The sequence below is a fragment of the Elephas maximus genome, chromosome 3 (assembly GCF_024166365.1).
Source record: "Elephas maximus indicus isolate mEleMax1 chromosome 3, mEleMax1 primary haplotype, whole genome shotgun sequence".
Lineage (NCBI taxonomy): Eukaryota > Metazoa > Chordata > Mammalia > Proboscidea > Elephantidae > Elephas > Elephas maximus.
Genome location: NC_064821.1, coordinates 166159180 through 166179111, shown reverse-complemented (window position 1 = coordinate 166179111; position 19932 = coordinate 166159180). Strand labels below are relative to the sequence as shown.

General features: G+C 39.3%; 1 protein-coding gene and 1 pseudogene across 2 annotated transcripts in view; one reads left to right on the top strand and one right to left on the bottom strand.

Annotated features, from left to right (window-relative positions):
- TRIM33 (tripartite motif containing 33) overlaps window positions 1-19932 on the bottom strand; it is a 135491-nt gene that overhangs the window by 56777 nt on the left and 58782 nt on the right. For both annotated transcript variants that reach the window (XM_049880019.1, XM_049880018.1), the window contains exons 2-4: window positions 19311-19429; window positions 18914-19058; window positions 18625-18757 (exon numbers count right to left, since the gene is read on the bottom strand). In XM_049880019.1, coding sequence (XP_049735976.1) covers window positions 18625-18757; window positions 18914-19058; window positions 19311-19429 — 397 coding nt within the window. The remainder of the gene's footprint in view (window positions 1-18624; window positions 18758-18913; window positions 19059-19310; window positions 19430-19932) is intronic.
- Window positions 3486-4213, top strand: LOC126073357 (40S ribosomal protein S3-like; annotated as a pseudogene).

Sequence of the window (19932 nt, the reverse complement as noted above, 5' to 3'; positions counted from 1 at the left end):
CACCTGTACAGATCAAGTATATATTTCACTCTTAGGAACAGCATGACTAAACAGCCAATGCCGTAAGTCCAATACAAGTCAGGTTATTCTGATTACTGCTTTGACTTCGCTGTCCATTACGGTAATTACACCCACCTTGTCTTTGTCAACTGAGTGTCACCACTTGGTTCCTGCCACAACGGGGTCCAGTTAGCCCCAGCGCAGTTAGGTGTCTTAATTCAGTTAGGACAGCACCCACTGTCAAATCTGACTTATATAAAATAGCAGTCACAGCAGACTTCAGGGATGTTGGGCTTCCCTTGTTCCTCACCACTGTAGTAAAAGGTGTGTCCTCTGGGCACTCCACGTGTGGGTCTGTGGGTTTTACCTGACAAATCCATTCTAAAACGCCAATTTCCCTAACCCTCTAGATACCTTCTTCCGTAGTATAGCAAGGCAGGTCTGGCACTTCAACTTGATTTAGTGTAGGTCACCGTGTAATCCATGCTTCAGCGAGCCAACCAAATAAACTATTATATGCTTTCCCAATCTCTCAAGTTGAAACACTGAATGAAGAATCTGTGCGTAGCGGGCCCATATTTATAAACTCAGACTGATCCAACTTTATGTTCCTTGCACCACTGTCCCACACCCTTAACAGGCATTCCCACACACATTCCTCAGGTTTCTATTTGAACATATTAAAAAGTCAAGCAGTTCTTCTGGAGTGTAATATACCTCCTCCTGGGTCACACTTTGTACTTTACCTTTTGAAGCTCACTGGGACTAAAATCAAGTTACAGGTCTAGAGGCAAAAATCGGTGGTGGGAAAGTGTTCTGAGAACATTCAGAACGTCTTGTAAGGTATCTGCCTCAGGCAACGCCCCAGGCAATGACTCTGGCACGTCCCCAGGTGATGACTCAGATGCCACCTCAGGCCATATCTCAGACAGAGGCTCTTCAGACACAGCTGGGTTACTCTCATCAGACGGGGGTGGACGCGCTAACAGTTTTACTGGGGGTGGTGGCTGTTACGGATTGAATTATGTCCCCCCAAAAAATGTGTGTATCAATTTGGCTGGGCCATGATTCCCAGTATTGTGTGATTTTCCTATATGTTGTAAAGCGTGCCTCTAAGATGTTAAGGAGGGAGGATGAGCAGCAGTTGTGTCAGTGAGGCAGGACTCCATCTACAAGATTGGATTGTGTCTTGAGGCAATCTCTTGAGATATAAAAGAGAGAAGCAAGCAGAGAGACAGGGGGACCTCACACCACCAAGAAAAAAGATCCAGGAGCAGGGCACATCCTTTGGACCCGGAAGCTTCTAGTCTGGGGGAACGCTGATGAGAAAACCAACAGAGAGAACGCCTTTTCCATGGAGCTGACGACCCAAATTTTGACTTCCAGCCTACTTTACCGTGAGGAAATAAATTTCTTTGTTAAAGCCATCCATTTGTGGTATTTCTGCTATAACAGCACTAGATGACTAAGAGTGGCTTAGCTAACAAAGATGGAGAATCTCCTCAGACGGGAATGAGAAGAACGGTTCTATTGGCAGGGGTGATACAACAGATTTTAGGGGCTCAGTTTCCCCAGCTTCCTGACTATCTACCCATATGTCCCCATCCAAGTTTCAGGATCCCATTTCTTCCTAATCAATGCCCTGACTCTAACTTCAGACACCACTCAAGGTTGGGAATTGTGCTGGCGTTGTAATTCAGCCACTCTTACAATAAAGAGTCAGGGTTTGGTTTTCGGCAATTTCAGCTCTGTTACTACAAGAAACGAGGCTTTCTTTCAGAGTACAAGTGGCAACCCTGAGGTTGTTTACGCAGCATTTGAGTTGTGACTCTGAAGCTCTGAGCTCATCTCTTTCACCACTTTGTCTAGTAAGAGTAGGATCAACCAATCAGCTCCCTTATACTTCTCATTCTGACAAAACTGAAGAAAAGTATCAAACGTGCTATCACCCAGAACTTCGCCTCTCATCAAAACTAGATCTATTGGTGGTGATATTTTGCGTATGTCTAATGCCAGCTCAGGCTATGGATTAGCAGTGGTCTCTTTACTACTGGAAGCAGAGTCAGCAACATCTTTAAGATTAGCCAGACTTGAGAACCAATTTTAAAAACCCATCCTTACAATTTCGTTTCTCTAGAACCACTCTCGATACTAAATATCTTAGGCTGGATTCTTTAGAGAAGCAAAACCAGTGAGGCATATAGACAGAGATTTATCTCAAGGAAACAGCTCACACGGTTCTAGAGGCTGGCAAGTCCCAAAGAAGTGGGTCAGGCATTAGGCTGGAGGCTTCGCCTCACTCATAAAGCTGTGGAGGCTGATGAATCCAAGATCAGCAGGTAATACAGCAGGCTACTGACTCACAGGCTGAAAAGGCCGATGAATCCCAAGATCAGTAAGCAATATTGCAGGCCGCTGGCTCAAGTCCCAAGAACCAGAGGTCAGATGATAACGAGTTGGATGCAGGATCCAGAACAAGCAAAAGCCAGCAAGCTTTGACAGAAAATCCACATATATTGGATGCAGGCCACACCCTCACGGAAACTCCCCTTATAAGTGACTGGCTGATTGCATCAGATCACATCATGGAGGTGATTATATCATATTATGACTGCTAAATTACATCATAACTTCCCAACCACTGAGAATCATGGCCCAGCCAAGTTGACAACCAACTTTAACCATCACACATAGAATGGTACACTGTATACTAAGACAAACATTTGACTAACTGACATGAGATATGAGCTATACCTAACTGTTCCAACTTACATACAAATTCAACTTAAAGACAGGCTTAAAAAAGGAACTTGTCTGTAATAAGGGGACTGTCTGTACATCACAGATAATCTGTTGAAAACCACTGATAAAGAGAAAACCTTAAAAGCTAAGAAAGGAAAAAAGGATACCTTATCTGCATAGGAAAAAAGATAACAACAGCAGACCTCTCACTGGAAATAATGTAAGCCACAAGACAGTGGAGTACACGTATTTAAAGTAGTACAGAAAACTGTCAGCCTAGAATTATTTACCCAGCAAACATCTTTTAAATATGAAGATGAAACTTCTGTGAGTGATATGTTCACTATTTTGACTACGACAACAGTTTCACAGGTGCATACCTATGTCACCAGAAGGCAGACACCCCAAAGTGCATAAAGGTGAAATAAGAGTATCTTGCTCCTCTAATACCTCTAAGGGACTCAAGGAAAGTTACGATGGTGCTGTGGAAGAGCAGAGGAGGGATCCCTTGGAGATGCAGCCACAAAGCACCACATATGTATATTTTTAGACCGAGTGTACCATCTGGGTGTCCAAAACAACTTCATTCTGGAAATTTTAATGGTCTCAAACTGACAGCGTTTCTATGTACCTGGCAAAAGAATATCCGATCCTCTATTGAGAAAAGCATCTTAACTTTAAACATAATTTGCCAAGGAAAGTAACCACACATGCTTTCCTTTCAGCAGCACACATCCTGCAAGATGACCGTGCAAATTACCAAGAAGAGAAAGTTGTCACTGATGGCATCTTCAAAGCAGAACTGTATGAGTTTCTCACTCAGGAACTGGCTGAAGGTGATTACTCTGGAGCTGAAGTTCAAGTTATACCAACCAGAACAAAAATCATTATCCTAGCCACCAGGACACAAAACATTCTTGGTGAGAAGTGTCGGTGAATACAGGAATTTTCCACTGTAGTTCAGAAGAGGTTTGGCTTCCTTGAAGGGCATGTGGAGCTTTATGCAGATGAAAAGAAGAAACGGCCACAAGAGGTCTCTGTGCCATTGCCCAAGCAGAGTCTCTGTGCTACAAATTCCCAGGAGGGCTTGCTGTGCAGAAGGCCTGCTATGGTGTGGTACAGTTCAAGTGGTGCCAAGGGCTGTGAAATCGTGGTATCTGGGAAACTCCAAGGACAGAGGGCTAAATCCATGAAATCTGTGCATGACCTGATGACCCACAGTGGAGATCCTGTTAACTACCATGCTGACATAGCCGTGGGCCATGTGCTGCTCAGACAGGGTTGTGATGGGCATCAAAATGAAGATCATGCTGGCCTGGGGCCCAAGTAATAAGATGGCCCTAAGAAACCCCCACCTAACCACGTGGACATTGTAGAATCCAAAGATGAGGTCCTACCCACTACTCCTATCTCGGAACAGGATGGGAAGCCAGAGCCACCTGCCATGCCCCCGCCAGTCACCTCTGTGTAACAGGGTCTCCTTGGCAACTGGATCTGGAGTGTGGATGTTGCTCTGTAGAAACCCTCAATAAAATCTTTTAAAAAGAAAAAAAAATAATAATAACCATACAGATACGAAAACATGGCTCACTGAATACAAATCAGAAATGGAAAGAACAAAAAGGGAAACACACTAACAGTGGCAAAAAATTCATGCATACTGTATTTAAAGAATGAAATACAAGCCAAAAAATATTCAGGTAACTAAAAGGTGGGGATCTGTTTGTTGATGGAATAATTTTGTTTATCTTGATTTCAGTGGTAGCTACACAAATCTATACATGTGATAAAATAGCACAGAACTATCCGTACACATTGTATCAATGTCAATTTCCTCACTTAGGTTTTGTACTACAGTTATGTAAGCTGAAACTACTAGGGGCAACTGGGTGAAGAGTACACAGGACTGCTCTGTATTTTTCTGGGGCAACTTCCTATAAATCTATAATTTTATATCTCAAAATAGAAAGCTTTAAAAGAAGGGGTCTGGTAGATTTTTCGAAGAACAAAATAAGTTACTGAAAATAAATTCAAATACCCAGAATTTAAAATACAATGGATAGGTTTTAATGACAGCGTAGACAGATGAAGAGAACATTCCTGAACTGAGCTTGATCAGAGAAATCATGTTTGGCATTTTGATGTCTAAAAATGGGAAGTATAAAAGTTAAGGGGCATGAAGCACGGACTAAAGAAATCTAACATACATCTAATTGGAATTCCAGAAGGAGAGAAAGGAAAAATGCAACAAAAGCAATATTTGGCGAGATTATGGACTGAAAGACACAATTAAAAAGGAGAAGAGGTAAGCTTAAAATAATCAGAAAACAAAAAAAATCATAAAATCAAGAGAATAACAGAAAGTCTGTTGGCCTCTTAAAGGCAAAAGGGTAATGTGCTAACATGGCAAATAACTGACAACCTATATATAGGTAATGGGTATATAAAATGTTATATGCTACAAAAACCGCTTTCAAGAATGAAGCCAAAATAAAGGTATTTACGGACAAACAAAAATCACTACCAGTAGATTCTCGCTAAGGAGATTCATAAAAATAAGCATCAGGCAGTGACGGTGAATCAAGAGGGAATCTGAGATGCAAGAAGAAAAAAAAGAACAGAGGAAGTGGTGTGAAAGAGTGGGGTAAATCTAAGATACTGACTATATATATAAAATATCTGGCAGGGGTAAAAGTAAGAAAATTAAAATGCACAATAATTACGTGTGGGAAGGAGAGGCAGTGGGCAATGATACTGACTAAATTTAGACTTTGATAAATCTACATATTGCAGTTTCAAGGGAAACAATTAGGACAAAAGAAACAACATATAACTCTAAAACTAGTAAAATGGAGAAAATGGAATTATGAAAAATAGTCAATACAAAAAAAGATTTAAAAAATGGGAAAATTAAAAGGAACAGGAAAATGAGAAATCATGAGATGAAATGGTAGATTTAAACCAAAATATTAGAGTAAATTAAAGTCACCACTCTCAGCTGCTAACCTAAAGGTTGGAGGTTCAAGTACACCCATAGGGACCTTAGAAGAAAGGCCTGGTAACCCCTGATAATCTATGTCCAAAAAAATCCATCACTGAAAACCTTAAGGAGCACAGTTTTACTCTAACACATACACAGTATCACTATGAGTCAGAACTGAGTCAACAGCAACTGGATTTTGGTTAAGTCCTCAGTGTAAGGATTAAAGGTGCTCAGGCTGAATTTTTTTTAATCTAAACATATTCATTCATAAGCAACAAATCCAGAACACAAGGATAATAAAAAGCCAAAACCAAACCCAGTTCCGTTGAGTCGATTCCGACTCATAGAGACCGTATAGGACAGAGTAGAACTACTCCATAGAGTTTCCAAGGAGCGCCTGGTGGATTCGAACTGCTGACCTTTTGGTTAGCAGCCATAGCTCTTAACTACTACGCCACCAGAGTTTCCATAAGGATAATAGCGAAGTAAAAAAGGAAAAAGACATACCACACAATTACTCACCAAAAGAAAATAGGCAGACAAAACAGATTTTAAAGCTAGCATGACTAAACATATAATGAGCAACTCACCAGTTCAATTCACCAGTAAGATGATTTTAAATATGTATGCTCCTAATAATACAGTTTCAAATACAGAGAGTAAACAGTGCTAAAACAAGAATTCAAGAAATCCAGAATCATAGTGGAAGATTTTAACTCACAACAGAACAATCAGAGAGAAAAACTAAGGCTATAGACAGTAACACACTACACTCCAAAGGAGAACGCACTTCCCCCCCCGCCCCCCCAAACACACCCAGAGGATTTTAAAAAACTGATTTTGTATTAGGCCAGTGGTCAACAAACTTTCTGTAAAGGGCCAGGTGGCAAGTATTGTCAAGTTTGTGGGTAATACTGTCTCTGTCGCAACCACTCTGCCTTTGTAGTGGAAATTAGCCACGGCTGGATTTGGCCCCTGGGCCATAGTTTGCCAAGGGCTATACTACGCAGTAAAACAAGTCTTAACAAATGCCAAAGGACTGAAACCATACAAATCACATTCTAAACACAATGCAATTAAAGTAAAAATGTAACAAAAAGATAAGTTTCCCATGTGTTTTTAATGTTGCACTACATTACTCTGTAACCTATTCATTGTTTAAAGAAGAAATTATAAGGGAAGCTAGAAAATATTTTTTATTCAAACTACTAAAGAAAGCACCAGAATTTGCAATACGGCTAAAGTATACGTAATAAAAAATGTTCATATATTAGGGTGAAAAAGCATATAACGTAAACATCTATCTGAAGGAGGCATAAAAAAGAAAAGTAAAATAAACCCAAAGAAAGCAGAAGGAATTCAGATGATTTACAAAAAATAATGGGGAAAAATTACAGTTTAGTGAGAATCAACAATGTCAAAAGTTGCTTCTTTGAAAAAAACTAATATTGACAAACCTCTGAAAAGACAGATCAAGAAAGACAAGGCACAAGATAACTAATATCAGGAAAGAAAAAAAAGATTATCAATACAAATCTAAAGATATTAATGAAAGGTGATGTCACGAAATTTGATAATTTAGATAAAATGGACAAATTTATAAAAAGATACAGCTTACCAAAACTGACACAAGAAAAAATAGAAAACCTGAACCATAAAAAATCTGAATCGATAGTTAAAAAATGGGTATAACTAAGCAATTCCTATCCCAAAATACACATCCTAGACAACACATGCACATCTATGCCAGGAAATGTATGAAGGAATGTTTGTATTTTTTATAACAGCCAAAACCTAGAAACAACCCAAACGCTCGTCAACAGAAGAAAGGTAAATTATAGCCAAGAGGTTCCCAAACTTTCCTGGTTCCTGATGCCATTAGTGTCTCAGCAATTTTTTCACACCACTCAAGGATAAAAGAAAATTTATTTAGTAGTTAGGTTCAAACCACCACCAAAAACCCAGCTTTTAAAAAATATTTGTTATTTTTTCCTAATATTTATTTGTTAATAAATGGGTAAATACAAACGGCTAGTTTCTTTTTTCTATCTCATATTTTCTTAAAAGATAGGTAAGTATTAAAAAGAAAAAAGCACTGTAAGTTAAGGTTTACACATACGTATAAATAAAAAAAATATGACAACAGTACAAAGTATGGGGGCTGAGAAAAGAATTATTCTTTGGTAAAGTCACTGATCTGTGGAGTGGGAAATAGTAAAATTTTCTAAGTAGACTTTAAGTTAAGGATGCATATTATCCGCCTAGAGCAATCTCTAAAAATAATAAAGAGGCATAATCTTAAAAATCTAAACGTAGAAATAAAATGGAATACCAAATAGTCATTAACTTAAAAGAAGGCAGAAAAGAAGCAACAGGAGGACAAAACACACGAGACATAAAAAACAAACAGTAAATGGTAGACTTAAACCTAACTGTACCAACAATCACATTAAATATAACCAAATTAAACATTTCAATTAAAAGACAGAACAAGGAGACCCCTCAACTATTTATGCAAGTTAAAATTAATTTCTATGAAAATACATAACAGCTCTTCTTCCTATATGTAAATTAATAAATGGAATCCCTGCATGATAAAAACAGTTACCGTGCTAGGCTGTTAACCAAAAGGTTAGAGGTTCAAGTCCACCTAGAGGCACCTCAGAAGAAAAGCCCTGGCAACCTACTTCAAAAAAACCAGCCATTAAAAACCCAACAGAGTCAAGTTCTACTCTGACAGACATAGGGTCACTGTAAGTTGGACTCAACAACAATTGGTAGGGTGATATAAATTAGTATTTGTTGGATGTATGAAACACTTAAATTTGTGTCAAATACTATTTTAGGCTCTATGAATTCATTAGTGAATAAAACACAGACTTCTACCTTCAGGAAAGTTACATTCTAATGGGAAGAACACAAACCAAAAAAGTAGTGAACTATATAGAATATGTTTAGAAGGTGGTAAGTGCTACATAAAAATAAATCAAGATAAAAAGGGATTGGAAGTGAATGGGCAAACTGCAATTTTAAATAGAGGGATCAGAGTAGGTCGCATTGAGCAAGTGATATTAAACAAAGACTGGATGGATAGGAAGAAGCCCTGGTGACACAGTGGTTAAAGCAATCGACTGCTAACCAAAAGGTCAGTGGTTTGAACCCTCCAGCTGCTCCGCAGGAGAAAGATGTGGCAGTCTACTTCCGTAGAGATTTACAGCCTTGGAAACCCTATGGAGTCCCAATAAGTCAGCTCAATGGCAGTGGGTTTGGATGGATGTGACAAAGTCAGCTATGCAAACAAGTGGAGCAAGAAAACTCCAGGCGCAGCAAACAGGCAATGTAATAAAGCAACAGCACCCCTGGCATGTTTGGGCAACAGCAAGGAAGCCAGTGTAGCTGTGGCAGAGTAAGTGAAGGGAAGAGTAATAGTAAATGAAGTGTGTGTATAGGGCATTACAGACCACTATGCAAGTACTCTGACTGAACTGGAGAACCAAAGCAAGTTTTGAGCAGGAGGCTGACACAGTCTGACTTATGATTCACTCTAGCAGTTGTGTTAAGAACAGACTGAAGGTGATCTTTTTAATCTATAACTGTAATTTTATGATGATATACACTTTGATAGGGGTCTTTTTTACAATTGTTGTGCTGGGCACTGAATAGGCCGTTTCAGCTGGGTGACTCCATGTTCTCAGGAATTTCTTGAATTTATTTGATAATTTCCTTCCCAAAATTTTCTGTTCCTTCTGTGATTCGTACTGGTTGGCTGTGTCAGATACCTTTTGTAATTTTATATTTTCTGGTTTTTTTTTTTTTTTTTTCAAGGAGACTATCTTGAATTTATCTACCAACCCTAATAATTCATCTTTTCTTTCAGCTATCATACTTTCAAGAGCTCTTTCTCATTTCGATGATTTCTTTTGCTGAGATCTTGCTCTTACTTTGTGACCAAGAGCTTCTGATATCTTTCAATATGTCATAATTTTGCTTTATTTTTATATTTTCTCTTTGTTTCTGTATTCTCTCATGTCTTCTCATGCCTTTTCTTTTCAGTGTACTTTGGTCTCTTTCGTGTGAGTAGCTGTGTCAATCAGAACTGTTCACAGCTGTAATAAAAAATATGACTAACAATGGGTCATATGACAAAAAGACTGAAGTAGACAGTTGTGATATTAGTTCAACAGTTCAACATCAAACCTACAATCTCTGAAAATTTCTTGGCTTTTCCCTCAAGAGTATATAATGGTGTCTGAGTTCCAGACATCACATCCAAATTCAAAGTAGGAAGATGCAGAAAAAACGTTGAGACCAACAACATTTATTCCTTTTATCAAGAAAGCAAAAGCTTTCTCAAAATGCATCCCCTCAGCACATTCTGCTTGTATTTTACGAGCCTGAACTGCCAGAAAGACTGGCAGACCAAATACTTTGACGCTATGCAAGAGCGACAGAGAATGAGAATTCTCAATGTATCCCACAAGGTATACCACAGTGCCTCTCCTCAGATGTAAAGTGACCCTTGATTATATGTGCATATTTAAATATAAAATACTTAAAAGCTGCTTAGAATCTGTGTGTACAGGAACAGGACTTATCACTTGGTGGGCTTCAGTGTAAAGCAATCTAGGAAAGACTCAGCTTTTAAAATGGAAATGAACAACAAATGTCAATATTCAAAGGTTTCCTCTGATCATTCACTATCCCTAGAGAGTAAAAAAGACCTCTGATTCCCCCCCTGGAGTGGGGGGGGGTTGGGTTTTTGGATAGGGGAATGGAAAAGTGGCACTGCTGTCAATCTGAAAGCAAGTCAGGGTAAGTGAAGGCCCATGGTTTAGGGTGCATGTTTGCACTTAATCTCCTTGATTTCAGCTACTTTAGAATATTTTCGGATTTATAAGAAAACTATAAAGACCGTACAAAGAGTTCCCATATACCTTACACTCAGTTTCTTTCCCCTTTTGTCTTATCTAGTGCTGCTATAACAGAAATACCACAAGTGGATGGCTCTAACAAAGAGAAATTTATTCTCTCACAGTCTAAACTAGAAATCCAAATTCAGGGTGCCAGCTCCAGTAGAAAGCTTTCTCTCTCTGTCTGTTGAGGAAAGGTCCTTGCCATCAATCTTCCCCTGGTCTAGGAGTTTCTCAGCGCAGGGATCCTGGTCCAAAGGGTGCTCCACTCCTGGGGCTCCTTTCTTGGTGTATGAGGTCCTCTCCTCTCTGCTTGATTCTCTTTTATATCTCAAAAGAGACTGACTCAAGATACAATCTAGTCCTGTAAACTGAGTCCTGCCTCATTAATGTAACTGCCTCTAACCCTCCCTCATTAACATCACAGAGGTTAGTTAGGATTTAAAACACACAGTATAATCACATCTGCTCATAAAATGGTGGAAAACTACACAATACTGGGAATCACAACCTAGCCAAGTTGATATACATGGTTGGGGGGGGCACAATTCAATCCATTAACAACCTAATACCCCCAAGTTCAGATAAGGCTTCTCAGACTGTTGCCTGATTGGCAGCAGTAAAATTACATTGTGACATGGATTGAACTGTGCCCCCCAGAAATACGTGTAAACTTGGATAGGCCATGATTCCCAGTATTGTGTGGTTGTCCTCCATTTTGTGATTGTAATTTTCCTATATGTTGTAAATCCTAATCTCTGCCTGTGGTTAATGAGGCAAGAGTAGATTGTGTTCAAGAGGATTAGGGTGGGACTGTAGTACCCTTACTAAAGTTACACCCCTGATCCAATGTAAAAGGAGTTTCCCTGGAGTGTGGTCTGCACCACCTTTTATCTTACAAGAGATAAAAGGGAAGGGAAGTAAGCAGAGAGTTGGTGACCTCACACAACCAAGAAAGCAGTGCCAGGAACAGAGTGCATCCTTTGGACCCAGGTTTCCTGTTTGAAGAAGCTCCTAGTCTGGGGAAGACTGATGACAAGGATCTTCCTCCAGAGCCGACAAAGAAAGCCTTCCCCTGGAGCTGACTCCCTGAATTTGGACTTCAAGCCTACTAGACGGTAAGAGAATAACCTTGTTTCTTAAAGCCATCCACCTGTGGTATTTCTGTTATAGCAGCACTAGATGACTAAGACACATGGCGTACCCAGGCAAAAAGGGTCTTATTAATCCCAGTATTTACCATGAACTGGGTAATGGGCATATTTGGTGGATGACTATTCCAATCACCATAAACCCAATCCTGCCTGGTAGATGGATGATGCATAACAATCACTTCATCTGGGGTGTTCCAGTTGGCATTTCACAGACAAGAAGGACAGTCCTTCCTCTCAGTGTAAACAAACCTTACAGCTGCTTTATCCAGTCCCCCAAGCTAGCTGTCCTTTTGCAAATTTCATGCTGTGTCTGAATCATATACGCATCTGTGACTGTTTGATAGAGAGCTGTGGATCCTGCATGAACTCAAAGATGTTCTTTCATTCTGTAGCAAACAAAACCAAAGATACTGCCCCTCAGTTTGTCTATTCTTTAGTAAACATTCTTCTAACAGCTGACAATACCATTCCTTAAAATGAGACAACTCTTTCACACTACGTTTCTTGATTTCAGTAGTTTCTTCTTTTTGCACTTCCCCCACCTGGACTACCTTCTTCGTTGCCAGAGTCATACAAGTGTTTTGTTTCTTGTCCCAGATTATCTTTTCCCTTTGATAGTGGCCCTGAGTCTAGCGGCCATTACTCAGACTAACCCAAATCCGAGGTTAGCCCAGTGTCAAGATCTACCACAACATTCTCTATTACCTTCATTTTAGCTATTAGAGATAACAATAACCAATGGATTGTACGTTTAGCTTCTAGTCTGCATTCCTTTATGTATTAATGAACCAGTTCCTTAGGAGTTGGGCCTACCATTTCTAAATTCCATCGGTAACCTTTAACTCTGGTAACTGGATACTGCAAATGTTTAAGCACTGGACTACTAACTAAAAGATTGGTAGTTTAATCCCACCCAGAGGCGCCTCAGAAGAAAGGCCTTCGCCTTCAAAAGATCACAGCCTTGAAAACCCCACAGAGTGCAGTTCTACTCTGTACACATGGGGTCACCATGAGCTGAAATCGACTTAACAGCAACTAATGACAATTGATCACTGAACAGCTGCAGTTCCACACCATGGGCTGCTAGCCTTCCAGGAATCAAAGGTTTGCCCTCTCATCCTTCCTCTTCCCAAGCCACACATTTCAGTGAGTCAGGGTTGTTCTAGTGAATCCCACCTCTGATGTCAACTATAAAGTTAGAGGAAAATCCACAAGATCACCCTCACTTCTGACACTAATTGCAAATTTTGGGGTCTCCAAGACCACCCTCAGGTCCCATAATTCCCTGGAACTCTTTCTTGTTTATAATGTATAGCTCAGTTTTTTCTTATTTACTAATCTAGCCTATGTTTGTATCATGGCTTCAAACCAGCTCTTGTCAATTCAGTCATAGTCAAGGAGGTGACACTGGAACACACCTAAATTTTTAAAAGTTGAGTGACCAGGAACCATAACCAGAACAGAAAAATTACAGGTCAAAGCCCTGCTAAAAACTTATCTCCCTCTTAGAAAACAAAGGCAGGATATGTGTTGCCCAGCAACCAAATCTCTTGCCCATCGGATTCTGCCCAGAGTCGGAAATAGTGACTCAAAGACGGTGGCCAACTACTCTGCTTTGTATGTGTGTCCTTCTCCTCAGTCCTGCCAATAATTCAATCTCATGCATGAGGCACCTGAAAGTGCTCCCAACATCTCTTCCTAGTCTCCCGTTCCAGGGTTTCGACCTGTTAATTTTTCCCGCTTGATTATGGTTCCACATCATCTAAATTTTAAAAATTCAGGTCTCTTCTGGTTTCACTTTGTTGGCCAAACAAGTTCAAAGCCCTAGCTTGTGTCTTTTCTTGATCATTTTAGAAACCCAGCTCTTGAATTCATTTTATTCTTTAAAAGTGTTCTAATTATAATATTTCTTTTTGTCTATATTAACTCTTTTCATAATTCCATTTCACAGTACTTTTCTTAGATTCTTATGTTGAATAGCCTGGGCAGGAACCACTCGTGACATTCCACAGACAACTGAAAATAAACTGCTGTCATTATCTATCCCAAGAACTAAACAAGCACTTCAGAATTAAGTTGGTCTACTTGGATTCTGGAGTAGTTCCAATGGGAACTACTGCTAGCTCTCATCCATAAAAAACGGGAACTACTGCTAGCTCTCATCCATAAAATTACACAAAAGAAGGCCACTGAATGGGGCCTTTAACAAAGGCAAGCCATGGCAGAATTGCAAAAAGCGTTGTCTATGACTACATCCCGTGTCATTCCCCCACCTCCGCCCCTGTAGCTTTGGGGCTTCTGTGATCCAGACGTGATTTTGGACGTGTTCACAATGGACCTACCCAGGCAGGAGTTTATGGCAAAAGCCTATGTGTACCACCCAGCAGCAACCACTGGGATTCGGGACCACAAAATTTTCGGATGCTGCCATATGGTACACCCCACTTGAGAAACAATTACTAACTTGCTACTTGGCATTCATTCAGACTGCTCCTATGACTAAAGGACATAAAATAATCCTGAAACCTGAAATATCTATACTGTCGTGGGTGATATCAGAGAAAAACTCTTAATAAGGAAGGCAGTACCTAAAAGAGTTCCATAAGAGAATGGAAATGGTTTATGCAGAAATAGACTTTGAGGGAGAGGAGGTGTGTGCAAGGAGAGCTAGTAGGCTCTTTTCTCCTAGGGCCAACTCTGAAATCTCTTGAGGTCACACAGTTTGACCAACAAAGAGCTGCTAAATTTATAGATGGTAGTTTCAAGGTGAACGTACAGCATCCTGTTTGGAAGTACTCCACTCTAAAAGAAGGTAAAAACAAATCAGCTCAGTGGTCCGAATTTCACGCTATTTCTCCCTATGTCTGGGATTTTATCAGACTCTGCAGGTGGTGTCAGAAATGAGGATGTCTTGGGGACTGTTGACTAACTTCACACAGATGGTAAAGAGAAGGATGCTGGTGAGATTCAATAATGTATGCTATACTAGACACTTGGTTGCCACATCTTCGAATCGCCGACCTTTTGGTTAGCAGCCAAGCACTTAACCACTGAGCCATCAGGGCTCCTTATTAAACACTTGAACTTTGACTATGCAGGACCACTGAAGGATGTTATGAAAGGCAATTATACAATTACACGACAAACCTAGCAGCAATGTAGACAGAATGAATTTTAAATGGTAAAACTGAGAGCAGAGAGACAACTTATAAATTTGTCATAATAACAAGAACCTAGGCTTTTAAAATCAATGACATGGGTTCTGCAATAGTCCATCCAGAAATAATATAATGGAGGTGTGAACTAAAGAGAGGGAGAAAACATTCAAGAGATAATGGTGAAAAAAAGGGAAGGATCATGATTGAACTTCTAGGGGATGGAGGACTGAAGTTATTCTTTCATGAAAAAAAAAGTACACCATCTTCCTTCTTGTTCTGTGTCTTACCATTAATGAGAAAAGCTATAAGAAACCTAAGTGTTCAAAGATCTAACAGGAGGTGTGGGTGTGAGAAAGGGAATCTAAGGTCTTACTGAGATTATCTGAAAACAATCAAAGGTAAGAAATAGCGAAACATCTTACAACATGGGTGAATCTGAAGGGCATTATGCTGAGTGAAATAAGTCAATCACAAAAGGAGAAATATTGCATGAGATCACTATTATAAGAACTCAAGAAAAGGTTTACTTACACACAGAAAAAAGCATTCTTTGATGGCCACGAGAGTGGGGAGGGAAAAGGAAGGGAAATCACTAATTAGATAGAAGACTAATGTCAACTTCAGTAAAGAGAAGGGCAACACAATATAGGGGAAGTCAGCATAACTGGACCAAAGCAAAAGCAAAAAAGAGAGAAAAGGATAAGAAATGGTCCTGTAATGAAGACATCCACAAGTTGTGATATTTGAGAGGTGCCTCAAAAAAGAAAAAAAACCGGCTAACAGATGCATGAAAAAATGCCCTCAATCATTAGCCGTTAGAGAAACGCAAATCAAAACCACAATGAGATACCATCTCACCCCGGCATTACTAGCATGAAGCCAAAAAAAAAACCCGGAAAATAACAAACGCTGGAGAGACTACGGGGAGACTGGAACTCTTCTTATGCACTGCTGGTAGGAATGCAAAAGGGTACAACCATTTTGGAAAACGATATCACACTTCTTTAGAAAGCTAGAAATGGAAAACCCATATGATCCAGCAATCCCACTCCTAGGAATATATCCTAGAGCAATGAGTCGTCCCACAAATAGACATACACATGCCCATGTTCACCGCAGCATTGTTCACAACAGCAAAAAGATGGAAACAATCTAGATGCCCATCAAGAGATGAATGGATAAACAAACTATGGTACATACACACAATGAACCACTACACAACCATGAAGAACAATGATGAATCTGCGAAGCATCTCAAAACATGGATGCATCTGGAAGGCATTATTCTGAGTGAAATAAGTCAATCACGAAAGGATAAATATTGTATGAGGCCACTACTATACAAACTCATGAAAAGGTTTACATACAAAAAGAAACAATCCTTGATAGTTAGAAGAGATGGGAAGGGTGGGGATGGAAAAACACTAAATAGGTAAGTTATAATTTGGTGAAGGGTAAGACAGTGCGCAATATTGGGGAAGCCAGGACAACTCGTACAAGGCAAGGTCATGAAAGCTCCATAGGCACATCCAAACTCCCTAAGGGACCAAACTACTGGGCTGAGGGGACCATGGTCTCGGGGAACATCTAGCTCAACTGGCATAGCATAGTTTATAAAGAAAATGTCCTATATTCTACTTTGATGAGTAGTGCCTGGGGTCTTAAAAGCCCGTGAGCGGCCATCTAAGATACGCCACTGATCTCACCCCTTCAGGAGCAAGGGTGAATGAAGAAAACTAAAGGCACAAGGGAAAGGTCAATCCAAAGGACTAACGGACCACAGCTACCACGGCCTCCACCAGACTGAGTCCAGTACAACTAGACGGTACCCAGCTACAACCCCTGACTGCTCTGACAGAGATCAAAATAGAGGGTCCCAGACAAAGCTGGAGAAAAATGTAGAACAAAATTCTAACTCAGAAAAAGACCAGACTTACTGGCCTGACAAAGACTGGAGAAACCCCAAGAATATGGTCCCCGGACACCCTTTCAGCACAGTAATGAAATCACTCCTGAGGTTCACCCTTCAGGCAGAGATCAGACAGGCCCATAAAACAAAACGAGACTTAAGGGGCACACCAGCCCAGAGGCAAAGACAAGAGGGGACAGGAAAGCTGGTAATAGGGAACCCATGGTTGAGAAGGGAGTGTTGACATGTCTTAGGGTTGTTAACCAACGTCATAAAACAATGTGTACTATTTAATAAGAGGCCAGTTTGTTCTGTAATCCTTCACCTAAATTAAAAAAAAAAAGGAACGAAAACCAATTCTTTTATGTGGTCAAGTAAGTTAGAGATATTCCATATATGGTATCCTGTATATCTGTATTCTCTACACAATATAGGAGACAATGAACATAGAGGTTAAGGAGAGATATGGAGTCCCACTGTGTTCAAATCCTGGCTCTACCACTTAATGTGAGACCTTGTAGAGACCACTAAAGCTTTCTGTGAGTAGGCTCTCTCACTGCGAAATATTAATAACTGTACCTATACCTCAGAGGCATTTGGTATCAATGAAATGGACATAAAAGCATTCAGAAAAGTGCCTGGAACGAAATAAAGATATTGTTAAGTGTTAGCTATTAGGATTATTAAGAAGCTCTGGTGGCACATGGTTAAGTACTTGGCTGCTAACTGAAAGGCTGGCAGTTCAAACCCACTGAGCAGCACCATGGGAGAAAACCCTGGCAATCTGCTCCTGTAAAGACTACAGCCTAGAAAACCCTATGGGGCAGTTCTACCCTGTCACATGGGGTCACTATAAGTCGAAAATCAACTCAACAGCACCTAACAATTCAGATTATCATATCCCTTCTGAAGGGAACGCTAATGAACAGTACGTTAAAAGCTCTAAGAAATCATACAGTTAATAACCCCATTTAAAGTGTGATTAACCCAACACCTTTCTTTGACAGTAGATTCATAAAACCTGCTTCCATTCATCTAGTAAGATTGTTCTAAGAAAAATACTTCAGAAAATGCGGGACTATGCGTAAACACGGCCGTCTTTTTAATTGTAATAAATAGATGGCATGGTGGCTGGTAAAATTAACTGAAGGATTTTGTTATACACACCTGACCTGGAAGTTGGAGAAACTCACTGACTAGAAATCTCAGTACAGTTTCAGAATACTCTGTTGTAAAAGACTCTTGGGAAAGTGAATACTATTGAATTCTGAGGGTAAAACAGGATTGAAATACAGAGGTATGGTTACTCAGATATTTGTAATTCCCAAAGGTTTTCTACAGATTCTATATCTAACACAAAAGCTGTGTATTTATGCTTTGATGTTAAAATACGTATCTGTTAGCCATACCCGTGGGATTATTACCTCTTCAGATTACAGGTCTACAACCTAAATACCACAATACACTATAAAAAAGCTTATTTGAACCAGAGGTATGGCAAGCAAAGAAGTAATACAATGCCGTTCTTGCAAACCCAAACCCACATAATGATACACTTATAACAAGTATTCATAAAACAATTAGATATGAACATGGAAACCATTTAACAATTTATATAAATGTATCTTGTTTTAAGAACTAAAATATACAAAATTTAGATTTATAATCCTAACAAAATTATGGGATGAAAATTTACTTCAAGGAAGAATAATTAATTTTACAATAGCTTTTTATTATATTTCTTGGTAAGTAATTCCAGTTTCTGTACCTATGTTCTTTGTGTTCCAATAGCTGGCAGTCTCTACATGTCAGTCTATCACATGTTTCACAGAATAGTTTCAACTGTTCTTGTTTGTGTACAGGGCAGAAAACAGGGCGCTGACCAGATGTTCCAACAGACTCTGCAGAAAAATAAACCACATATTTTAAACTAAATATAAAACTTGTCTAATTTTGTTAATTCTTATTGATGCTGGTATCTAAAATTTTAAAGACTAAACAGAAAATGTCATAAAGGCAAAAGGGAGGTTAAAAGTTATTAAAACTGTTTATCTTACCTGAAACATCTTCTTTTTTCCTGATCAGGTGATCTTTAGTGAATTTTACTCTCTGATGTGCTTCTATACACGTCTTACATAGCCACTCTCCACATTCTACACAAAAGCCAACTGCACTGGCATTATCTTCACAACTAGTACATACCTAAAAGAGGAAATATATACTAATCCACATTAAATTTACACAACAAAGATCCACAAAAAGAAAAGGTTAAAACAGTCTCATTTAACCCAGTTTGAGGTAGAGAATAAAGCTAATCATTCCCGAAAGACTATTTTCAAATTGAAATATGTAATTACAGCAGAATTACTGTTATGTAACTACTGAAACATGTTTTTCTTATGTTTTACGTTTTGATATCAAGATAGGAATAGAAAGAAAAACTGAGAAGCATACCTGTTCTGATTTCTCATCAGAACTGCTAGGAGCTTCAGATGTATCTTTCACAAAATAATTATCCACAAGGTCTATTTGTCTGCATTCTTGGCGGCATACTGGGCACCGTATTACACCAACTACAACACAAAATGACAACATTAAGAAATATTCTTCAGGAAAAATTAAGGAAATTGTGCACGATGCCCATATGAAAACGACTCGTATGGCACAGACAAGACCAAAGAAATTAGATCAAGAGCTGAATAAAATAGCTCTTAAGTTGTTCCATTGGGGGAAAACGATACCCTACTTAGAAAGAAGAAACAAGTCTGTATACTGCAAAACTATGGAAAGCATCAAACATACATAGGCTAGGATATAAGCAGTGTCCCCAAGAGTTGTACCATGCACAAACTACAAAGCCTTAAAAAGTAGCTGTCATGAAAATGCAAATACAAACACAATATATGTCATTCTCAAAGAAATGGAAACAGCAGAATCTCCCAGAGACATATATACATTGTTAAAACAAACTCAAATTCCTAATTATACATTTGAAAACTAAATAGTTTTATAATACAAAGTGCCTAAGATGATCTTCCTTAACGGAAACACACAAAAACAATTTCTCAAACCAAAG